The sequence below is a fragment of the Bombina bombina genome, chromosome 1 (genome assembly GCF_027579735.1).
Source record: "Bombina bombina isolate aBomBom1 chromosome 1, aBomBom1.pri, whole genome shotgun sequence".
Taxonomy (NCBI): Eukaryota; Metazoa; Chordata; class Amphibia; order Anura; family Bombinatoridae; genus Bombina; species Bombina bombina.
This window is the reverse complement of record NC_069499.1, coordinates 352851986-352863878: the sequence shown is the minus strand read 5'-3', so window position 1 is coordinate 352863878 and position 11893 is coordinate 352851986. Positions and strand designations below refer to the sequence as shown.

Below are 11893 nucleotides of genomic sequence, written 5' to 3'. Positions count from 1 at the left end.
CAAATATGTATTTGTGTATGTGTTTGTATGTGTGTCTGTAAGTATGTGTGTATAAATGTGTTTGTGTATGTATATGTGTATGAGTATGTGTTTGTGTATGTATTTGTGTGAGTCTGAATGTGAGTATGTATGTGTATTTGTGTGTATGTATATGTGTATGAGTATGTGTTTGTGTGAGTCTGAATGTGAGTATGTATGTGTATTTGTGTGTATGAGTATGTGTTTGTGTATGTATTTGTGTATGTGTGTCTGTAAGTATGTGTGTATAAATGTGTTTGTGTATGTATATGTGTATGTGTTTGTGTATGTATTTGTGTGAGTCTAAATGTGAGTATGTATGTGTGTTTGTGTGTATGTATGTGTATCTGCAAGCATTATAGCGCTAAGGTTAGGATCCAAATACTGCAGAAGCCTTGGTGCTGCACTGGGCTATAATCTTTTGGTCAAGAGCTAAAATTAAATAAATCCTCCATTTATTTTAGTATTTTTTGCTTTTGTATCAGTACCTGTAAATATATGGATTATTATTATTGCAAAATGGGAGGAAGAAAAAATCTTTGCGTATGATCAGCCGAGCCATGAAATGTGCAACTAGTTTAGGTTTGTCAATTACTGTGGTACTTTTACATTAAAAAAGCAACACAATATTATTGAAAATGTTAAATAGCCTTATGTAAACTAGATTTCATAAACCGTATACAGCTTCTATATACATACTTGCTATATTATTCAAAGGTTCGGCAATGTGTTACATTCACATGAAAATATCCCTTTGCATAAGAAAAATATAATAACTCATTAAATATTATAAAAAATCCCTGCGCTCCACCGCCTACTTTAAAATAATTTTTTTCTGTGAGCTAACTGTTTGAATTGTTCTCCAATCAGCAGTCTGGATACAACAAAAGTGCCATATGGGGAGAGTGCTGATTGGATAACAATTCAAACATTTAGGTTACAGAAAGATTTACTTTTGAAGTGGATGGCAGAGTGCAGAGTATTTGATTTTCATATATATATATTAAAAAGCAAGTTATAATGCATCTTCATTACAACTGGTGAATTAAACACCATCTAAAATATCACTAACATAGTAACATTACATGATTCCGGATCTGAATTTAAAAAGTGTAGAGTTTACCATCAATTTAAAATGACATGAATTAAAACAATGTAAAACTAGTACTAGCAAATAAAATAACTTGGTGCGTCAGATTCCAGTTTTCCCCACTCTTCTAAATTCCTCTATTTTCCTGTTTTATTCACCAATATTTCACCATTCATAAGTATTAATCATTATATTATTCATTCTTCTTTTCTCCCTCCCAATTTCCCTCTCTTTTTTTCTCCCGTTCTTCTTCCCTCTATTTTCACATTTTCCCTCTCTTATGTGTTTGTTGTGACTCTGGTCTGGAACCCTTCCCTTAGGTCACACTGCAGCGTTTGTCCCATACTACCTGCTTACTGCTGTGTTGTGCTGCTGAGTGCAGACAGAGGGAGGGGCTATGTCCCGATGTCAGTTAGCCCTGCTGATTAGCCAGGGCCCCCAGGCTCCCTCCTTCCTGCTGTTACTAAGGACGCGCATATATATTATAACCTGGGCAGTACTCTCAGAATAAACTGGTGCATATGTTATAACCTGGGCAGTAGTCTCAGAATAAACTGGTGCATATATTATAACCTGGGCAGTAGTCTCAGAATAAACTGGTGCATATATTATAACCTGGGCAGTAGTCTCAGAATAAACTGGTGCATATATTATAACCTGGGCAGTAGTCTCAGAATAAACTGGTGCATATATTATAACCTGGGCAGTAGTCTCAGTATAAACTGGTGAATATTTTATAACCTGGGTAGCTCTCTCAGAATACATTGCGTGCCAAGGCTGGCCTTAGGGTGATTTGACCTAAGTGGCCACCAGTGCCCCCCACTTAGGTGCTTTGGTCTTGGGGCTGCAACACTATTCCCTCACATGCCTCTTTTCTAGGGAGCAAACTTTATTTTCCCCTTGCGCACAATTCAGAGGAACTGCAGAAAGTGGTGGGAAAGCTATCATTTGTAAAAGGCAGAATCCCCAAATATGTATTTGTGTATGTGTTTGTATGTGTGTCTGTAAGTATGTGTGTATAAATGTGTTTGTGTATGTATATGTGTATGAGTATGTGTTTGTGTATGTATTTGTGTGAGTCTGAATGTGAGTATGTATGTGTATTTGTGTGTATGTATATGTGTATGAGTATGTGTTTGTGTGAGTCTGAATGTGAGTATGTATGTGTATTTGTGTGTATGAGTATGTGTTTGTGTATGTATTTGTGTATGTGTTTGTATGTGTGTCTGTAAGTATGTGTGTATAAATGTGTTTGTGTATGTATATGTGTATGTGTTTGTGTATGTATTTGTGTGAGTCTAAATGTGAGTATGTATGTGTGTTTGTGTGTATGTATGTGTATCTGCAAGCATTATAGCGCTAAGGTTAGGATCCAAATACTGCAGAAGCCTTGGTGCTGCACTGGGCTATAATCTTTTGGTCAAGAGCTAAAATTAAATAAATCCTCCATTTATTTTAGTATTTTTTGCTTTTGTATCAGTACCTGTAAATATATGGATTATTATTATTGCAAAATGGGAGGAAGAAAAAATCTTTGCGTATGATCAGCCGAGCCATGAAATGTGCAACTAGTTTAGGTTTGTCAATTACTGTGGTACTTTTACATTAAAAAAGCAACACAATATTATTGAAAATGTTAAATAGCCTTATGTAAACTAGATTTCATAAACCGTATACAGCTTCTATATACATACTTGCTATATTATTCAAAGGTTCGGCAATGTGTTACATTCACATGAAAATATCCCTTTGCATAAGAAAAATATAATCTCATTAAATATTATAAAAAATCCCTGTGCTCCACCGCCTACTTTAAAATAATTTTTTTCTGTGAGCTAACTGTTTGAATTGTTCTCCAATCAGCAGTCTGGATACAACAAAAGTGCCATATGGGGAGAGTGCTGATTGGATAACAATTCAAACATTTAGGTTACAGAAAGATTTACTTTTGAAGTGGATGGCAGAGTGCAGAGTATTTGATTTTCATATATATATATTAAAAAGCAAGTTATAATGCATCTTCATTACAACTGGTGAATTAAACACCATCTAAAATATCACTAACATAGTAACATTACATGATTCCGGATCTGAATTTAAAAAGTGTAGAGTTTACCATCAATTTAAAATGACATGAATTAAAACAATGTAAAACTAGTACTAGCAAATAAAATAACTTGGTGCGTCAGATTCCAGTTTTCCCCACTCTTCTAAATTCCTCTATTTTCCTGTTTTATTCACCAATATTTCACCATTCATAAGTATTAATCATTATATTATTCATTCTTCTTTTCTCCCTCCCAATTTCCCTCTCTTTTTTTCTCCCGTTCTTCTTCCCTCTATTTTCACATTTTCCCTCTCTTATGTGTTTGTTGTGACTCTGGTCTGGAACCCTTCCCTTAGGTCACACTGCAGCGTTTGTCCCATACTACCTGCTTACTGCTGTGTTGTGCTGCTGAGTGCAGACAGAGGGAGGGGCTATGTCCCGATGTCAGTTAGCCCTGCTGATTAGCCAGGGCCCCCAGGCTCCCTCCTTCCTGCTGTTACTAAGGACGCGCATGGTCAGCAGTTCCAGATAAATAGGGGACTCGAGCAGGTTGATGTCAGAACTCCAGTCACCGACACCTTAACTTATCGGAACCAGGAATAACAATGGTGAGTGTGTGTCTGCCCATCTGCACTGACTCTCTGCATGCTAGGTACTTTGTACAAGTATGTGTGCGAATCTCTGCTGTTTAATTTATTGTGTATATTTTAACTATGTATTGTGTCTCTGGAATAATGTCTAGCAGTCATACTTCATAACCTATTTAGTGTGTGTCAGGACTGAGGAGCTCACTGACATTCTGTGTTGCCCCCTAGAGCTTGGTATTAGGATTATACTAAAGTTCTAAATCAACGTTTCATCTATTGTGAAGGGCTAACCTTCACAATAGATGTTTGCCTATAAGTCATTGTTTTCTCTATCACGGTAACCACCTACAGCTGTTATGTGTGCCAGGAGCAAACTGTGCTAGCTCATATATTGTATTACCTTTCATAGTGTAATCTGATTTTATTTTTGCTTAAAGAGATATGAAACCCCAAAATGAGAGCATACAATTTTTTTTTTAAGTTTCCATTATACTTTCCTTTTGCTTTGTTCCCATGGCATTCTATGTTGACGAGATACCAAGGTAGGTGTCTGGAGCACTACATAGCAGGGAATAGTGCTTCCATCTAGTGCTCTTAAAAATGATAACATTCTTGCTGCAATATAGTGCTCCAGACACGTGCACGCTCCTGAGCTTACGTCTCTACTTTTCAACAAAAGATACCAAGAGTATGAAGACATTTTGTTAATAAAAGTAAATTAGAAAGATGTTTAACATTGTATTCTTTATCTAAATCATGAAATAAAAATGTGGGGGTTTATTTCCCTTTGTCTCCGCAGCATTGTCTTCATTTCTTCTTGACAACATTTTCCACATGCTATTCCCCGACTCACATTATTCTTTTCATTATCTTCTCCACAGAGGGAGTGCATCTCAGTCCACGTTGGTCAGGCAGGAGTGCAGATTGGCAATGCATGCTGGGAGCTGTACTGCTTGGAACATGGTATCCAACCAGATGGTCAGATGCCCAGTGACAAAACCATTGGTGGTGGTGATGATTCCTTCAATACATTCTTCAGTGAGACTGGAGCTGGCAAACATGTTCCTCGTGCTGTGTTTGTGGACCTGGAACCCACTGTGATTGGTGAGTCAGTCCTTAATGAGTGCACATACTTGGGGGCTTTTGCATACTCTCCTAATTATCTTAATTCCTTAGTAAATAATCACAGACATACCATCTTTGCCTTCCTCGTCATCCTATTTCTCACTCCCCCCCCCCTTTTTTTTCTCTCTTCCCCCACCATACTCTTAAGACATGAGTACCATAGCAGCCATATGAGATTGATTCCACTTGCCACTAAGGTAATGCTGTTTATTGACTTTTTGCAACCCTATTCATTTGATATATAAGAACAATTAATTTTTGTGCTTAATAATCAGCAACTAATATGTCTATCAATACATATACTTATTGATTTTTGTATAGTGATATTTATATGTTTTGTAATATTGTTCTGTATTGAAAAACTGAATAAAAAACATTAAAAAAAAAAAAAAAAAGAATCACAGGCATCATACGTATAGTGTGTCACTTTATGCTATAGCTGAAGCTGGGAGTCACTTAACTATTTTTTTTTCTACAGATGAGGTGCGGACAGGAACCTACAGGCAGCTTTTCCACCCTGAGCAGCTTATCACAGGCAAAGAAGATGCAGCTAACAACTATGCCCGTGGGCATTACACTATCGGCAAGGAGATCATTGACCTGGTGTTGGACAGACTCCGCAAGCTGGTGAGTTTAATGATTGACACATTATATACAATCAGACCCAAACTGCTGTCAATAAGCACTAATATCACACACCCAATATATGTACAGGTAATAATCCTCAAATCCAGAATTCCAAAATCCAAATTTATTCTAAAAATCCAGACCTGTTAAATAATAATGTTTTAAACATAAAATTATGAAAAATTACTATTTTTCCCCACCTGTAAGTCACAATCTTTTCTGCCTATGTCTTTTTTTGTGTGCTCTACTAAAACTACCGTTAGGTTGTATAAGCTGTATTGTGAAATGTAAATATTGCCTAAATGACATAAGATGTTGTTTACAGTTGGTTCTATCCTCTCTCCAAACTGTCCCATTTTACAGATGCAAATATTTCAAAATCTAAACTATTCTGAAACCCAAACCCTTTCCGGTCCCAAGCAATTTGGATAAAGGGTTTTCTACATGTACTACAGAAAGCTACTTTTCTTAGAGCTGCTTTATACATTTTGATTATATCTCTGCACTGTCTAATAATATATTTTTATATATATAGTCATTTTTTTATTCCGGAGTGTCGGAAATGTATATTCCAATACATCTTAGACTGTGTTGCTAAATATTTACATACTTCATACATTTCAAAGATGTGGATACATCATGACTTATCCTTCTGTCTCTTCCCTCTCAGGCGGATCAGTGCACAGGACTCCAGGGCTTCCTTATCTTCCACAGCTTTGGAGGTGGCACTGGCTCAGGATTCACTTCTCTGCTAATGGAGCGTCTCTCTGTTGACTATGGCAAGAAATCAAAGCTGGAATTCTCCATCTATCCAGCTCCTCAGATCTCTACAGCTGTGGTTGAACCATACAATGCCATCCTCACTACTCACACCACACTGGAACACTCAGATTGTGCCTTCATGGTGGACAATGAGGCTATTTATGATATCTGCCGCAGAAACCTGGACATTGAGCGCCCTACCTATACTAACCTAAATCGTCTCATTGGCCAAATTGTATCGTCTATCACAGCTTCCCTCAGATTTGATGGTGCTCTGAATGTGGATCTGACTGAATTTCAGACCAACCTGGTGCCCTACCCACGCATCCACTTCCCTTTGGCCACCTATGCCCCTGTTATCTCTGCAGAGAAAGCCTATCATGAGCAGCTTTCTGTAGCTGAGATCACCAATGCTTGCTTTGAACCAGCCAACCAAATGGTGAAATGTGACCCTCGCCATGGTAAATATATGGCATGCTGTCTGCTGTACCGTGGTGATGTGGTGCCCAAAGATGTCAATGCTGCCATTGCCACCATCAAGACCAAACGTACCATCCAGTTTGTGGACTGGTGCCCAACTGGTTTTAAGGTTGGTATCAATTACCAACCTCCCACTGTGGTTCCAGGAGGGGACCTAGCTAAGGTCCAGCGTGCTGTGTGCATGTTGAGCAATACCACAGCCATTGCTGAAGCCTGGGCTCGACTGGACCACAAGTTTGACCTGATGTACGCTAAGCGTGCCTTTGTGCACTGGTATGTGGGAGAGGGGATGGAGGAAGGAGAGTTCTCTGAGGCCCGTGAGGACATGGCTGCCCTGGAGAAGGATTATGAAGAGGTTGGCACAGACAGTGTAGAGGGGGAGGGAGAAGGTGAGGAGGGGGAGGAGTATTAAAACATGTTACTACAAACTTGAACTTATCTTTATATTAAACCTGAATATTTGCTAATAAAGGTATTTTTTAATAATTCTTTCTGGAACATATTATTTTCAAATAATAAAATATAATAATAATCAAAATATTAGATAGTCTATGTATTAATGTACTTCTACCATTGATCTCCAATTAAATGCCAAGCATCTTGACAATAACCTTCATTATCATTGATATATTTCTGATAAAAGTTATACTGTATATGTTATTAGTAAACTTCAAAGTATGTACCAGAATACTACACTTGAGATACAATACAATGTTAGTTTGGTCTGATTTCTAAATGCTCATAATAATGGTGCATATACACTTTGGGCTAGATAAGGAGCGATAAGGGTTTTATCGTGAGGGTTTGCGCTCATCGGGCTTACCGCTCATATTAAAAATTGAAAGTAAACGCGATTGCTTGAGCGCAATCGTGATTTATGCTAGAATGATTACCATGACTTCAGAGCTCTGGTTAACTGTTTTGCAAAACTAAAAAGTTGCACAAAACACATAAAAAATACATTACAAAGTACAGTTACACTCATAATAACACTTTCTAAAAGAATTATTTAAAGGGCCATTCCAGCCAAAATTGAAAACCACATGGGTGCATTTCGGTATTGAACAGAAGCATTTTTGTAATATACATGCATTAGCGAAAATGCTTCTAATAAAAGCTATAGCTGTTTCAAAAGTGTATTGCACCGTGCACCAGCATTTTAAACACAGCACTTGCTCAGAGAGCCTAAGGTGCTTGTACCATCTGGTAATTACTCAATTTGTCAATTGCTGACATGATACAATCCCCAGTGATGATCTGAGCAGCTGCATTATTTATATTTTGTGGGTGCAGTGACAATATCTAGCAATGACATGCACATGCAGAGAAAAACGTTAACACTAAAACAGTGATAACTTTTACTAGAAGCATTTTTGTCAATACATGTATATTGCAAATGTGTTTCTATTCAAAGATGTAATTAATCTATGTGCATTTAAATTTTTACTGGAATGTCCCTTTAAAAAAAAATTGCACACAAAAGTTATAAGGGTTCAAAGATTGGAGATCTTGGGTGTTAGAAAAAAAAGGCAAGCAAAGGGCTTTAACATAGAGATATATACATATCATGTCTAAAGATGTTTATGTGTATATATATAAATATATATATATGTTGCAGGTAAAGTTAGATACTGGGTAATCCTAGGATTACCCGGGTAAAACGGACATTACCCAAGCGGCTGTGGGTAAAGCCCGATGTATGATTGTAAATCCCCTCAGAGTGCGGCGTCACCGTATTAAACATATATAGCATGCACTGTAATTCCCCCATCTTCACTTTCCTTTTTGCCTCTGCCTGGGGGGTTCAAGGGGGGCGATGCCCCCCTTGTAAACCTCAGTCTCCAAGGTTCACTTGGGGTGGATGCCAGAGGATCAGCAGGGCGCCTTCCTTGAACCACGCAGGCGGAGGCAAAATAAATAGTATACAAGAGGAAATTAAAGTACATCTGGCTTTACGCACAGCCGCTTGGGTAATGTCTGTTCTACCCGGGTAAGCCTACTTTACCCGTAACATATATATACAGTCGTATGCAAAAGTTTAGGCACCCCTGACAATTTCCATGATTTTCATTTGTAAATAATTGGGTGTTTGGATCAGCAATTTCATTTTGATCTATCAAATAACTGAAGGGCACAGTAATATTTCAGTAGTGTAATGAGATTTATTGGATTAACAGAAAATGTGCAATATGCATCAAAACAAAATTAGACAGGTGCATAAATTTGGGCACCCCAACAAAAATATTGCATCAATATTTAGTAGAGCCTCCTTTAGCAGAAATAACAGCCTCTATGTGCTTCCTATAGCCTGTAATGAGTGTCTGGATGAAGGTATTTTGGACCATTCCTCCTTGCAAAACATCTCCAGTTCAGTTAGGTTTGATGGTTACCAAGCATGGACAGCCCATTTCAAATTATCCCACAGATTTTCAATGATAATCAGATCTGGGGACTGGGATGGCCATTCCAGAACATTGTACTTGTTCCTCTGCATAAATACCAGAGTAGATTTTGAGCAGTGTTTTGGGTCGTTGTCTTGTTGAAATATCTAGCTCCGGCGTAACTTTAACTTTGTGACTGATTCCTCAACATTATTCTCAAGTATCTGCTGATATTGAGTGGAATCCATGCGACCCTCAACTTTAACAATATTCCCAGTACCGGCACTGGCCACACAACCCCACAGCATGATGAAACATCCACCAAATGTTACTTTGGGTACCCACCAAATGTTACTTTGGGTAGCAAGTGTTTGTCTTGGAACGCTTTGTTCTTTTGCCGCCATGCATAACGCCCCTTGTCATGACCAAATAACTCAATCTTTTTCATCAGTCCACAGCACCTTCTTCCAAAATGAAGCTGGCTTGTCCAAATGTGCGTTTGCATACCTCAAGCGACTCTGTTTGTGGCGTGTGTGCAGAAAAGGCTTCTTCCGCATCACTCTCCCATACGCTGAATTGTTGAACGATGCACAGTGACACCATCTGCAGCAAGATGATGTTGTAGGTCTTTGGAGGTGGTCTGTGGGCTGTTTTTTATTTTTAGTATATTTAGTTTTTTGTTTTTTTTTTGTAATGGTAGGTTTTTTATTTTTTGTAATGTTAGGTTTTAGTGTAAGGCAGCTTAGGTTTTATTTCACAGGTAATTTTTTATTTATTTTAACTAGGTAGTTAGTAAATAGTTAATAATGATTTACTAACTAGTCTACCTAGTTAAAATAAATAAAAACTTACCTGTGAAATAAAAATAAAACCTAAGCTATCTACAATATAACTATTAGTTATATTGTAGCTAGCTTAGGTTTTATATCACAGGTAAGTTTGTATTTATTTTTACTAGGTAGTTAGTAAATAGTTAATAACTATTTACTAACTAGTCTACCTAGTTAAAGTAAATACAAACTTACCTGTGAAATAAAACCTAAGCTAGCTACAATATAACTATTAGATATGGTGACTTCCGGCGGAAGCGGTCACGCAGCAGGCAAGCAGTACGCGTCTGCACCGAAGCATTAGCTACAAGCCAAGCTCCAGGGGTATATCTCTCTAGGCGGTCCTGGATACACGCCGAGACCTAACGAATTGGAGAGATACTCAGGTGTCCAGGTGTTTGGTCGGAGAGCACGAGGGGAAGGCACTGTACATAACGTTACAACCCTCAGCGCACCGTGCTAAAGTTCCCCCTCCTACACGTGGGCAGAGGACGCCAGGGTATCACTTGGTTGAAGTAAGCCTTTCGGACACGCACAGGTTCCCGAGGTATAAAGATCAGCAGACAAGCTCCAGCAGGGAACTCTGATAAACCCGCCGTCAAGTAAAGCTGGAAATTGGATCAGCAGTGCAGGTACACAGCTGTGTAAAGGAAAACGGGGACAGACTTGGATGGCGAACATTGGAAAACAATAACCAGATAAGTACCCGGTTTAAAGTAATACAATTGTTTAAAAGGGTAACTGAGATCAAAGCAGATAAAAGGCTTTGTAAAGGCCAGCGAAGATAAACAGAAGGGGCAACCTGGGTGGACAATCCTTAGGAATGGATAGAGGGATTACCTGCTATATGTAGGGCCCAGAGTTGAAGGCACACTGTTAAATTTGTCAGAACACCTTTAACAAAATCTCGCTCTGGCTTGCTAATGAACACCGATAAGAGGTCAAAGAATATACTGGAGCTGCCATAAATAGTCTGTCCTGCACCAGCACATTGGCTAAAGTTAACACATAAGCTATATAAACTTTTATTAAGGAAAAGGAAAGAACACCGATGTTGTAATCTACATATAAAGTGGGCCTAAATTTACTGAAGCTAAACAAAGTAGTCTGACTAATGAATGATTTGAATGGACTCTCATGATTAAAATACAAAAAATCCAGTCTCTATATTTAAGGATTTTACAAGACAAGGCAGCTATCCCCTTAAGACAATCTGAATGCAAAGAAAGGTGGAACAGAACTCCCTCCTTTTGCTGAGTATTAAAGGGACATATTGAAGTTAACAGTTAAAATATCTCTTCTGCCCGTACCCTAATAGAAATTTCCAGCAGTAAAAATTGGGGTTTGATTTTGAAAGCATCTGCTCTTTTGCTTTTGGGGTCGCTTTCTTTCCATCTACCTTTTTATATATATCTCATAAGATCTGATCAGAAGATAAGCTGTGTAAATACTCTGCAATCAAAAAGGAATACAAAACAGATCATAAGTTACTGACTGGGACAATTAAAAAGCTGTATCTAGGAAAATTAAAAACATAACTGGCTGATAAAAATAGCAATAAGCTTTTTTTAGGAAAAAGAGAAAGAAAGAAGCCTGAAACTGAACACTGAGCAATTTAAAGATATAAGAAGCATATCATATACCATATACTTTAAAGAGATGATAATGTCAAGGGCGCAATAATTTCGTGGGAATCTTTGTGTGCTCCTGCATATCTTTTTCTCACTTGTTTTGAAGTATTATTTTATGGCTGTTCTTAACGATGATTGTAATCTCATATACATTAATATACTTGATGTGATAGGAAGGGGGGAAATTGATTAACGTTGGAGGGATATGTATATATGAAAACCTTGGACATATTGGTCCTTTTTCCCGGTCTTTTCTTTTCTTCTTCTATGCTCTCTCTTTCTGGTTGATCTTGCTCTGACTCTCCCTCTTTGGCT

General features: G+C 37.9%; 1 protein-coding gene across 1 annotated transcript; it reads left to right on the top strand.

The window, feature by feature from the left end:
* The first annotated feature begins 3709 nt into the window (after positions 1 to 3709).
* On the top strand, positions 3710 to 7222 carry LOC128645302 (tubulin alpha-1A chain-like). Its single transcript, XM_053698178.1, has 4 exons — positions 3710 to 3763; positions 4624 to 4846; positions 5346 to 5494; positions 6165 to 7222. The coding sequence occupies exons 1-4, from the start codon at positions 3761 to 3763 to the stop codon at positions 7146 to 7148; spliced, it is 1359 nt and encodes a 452-aa protein (XP_053554153.1). The 5' UTR covers positions 3710 to 3760; the 3' UTR covers positions 7149 to 7222.
* Positions 7223 to 11893: the final 4671 nt, after the last annotated feature.

Excerpts from the sequence above, each read along its gene's own strand:
- LOC128645302 (XM_053698178.1), top strand. Across the intron at positions 4,847-5,345 it reads CCTGGAACCCACTGTGATTG|ATGAGGTGCGGACAGGAACC; the intron begins GTGAGTCAGTCC and ends TTTTTTCTACAG. Across the intron at positions 5,495-6,164 it reads TGGACAGACTCCGCAAGCTG|GCGGATCAGTGCACAGGACT; the intron begins GTGAGTTTAATG and ends CTTCCCTCTCAG.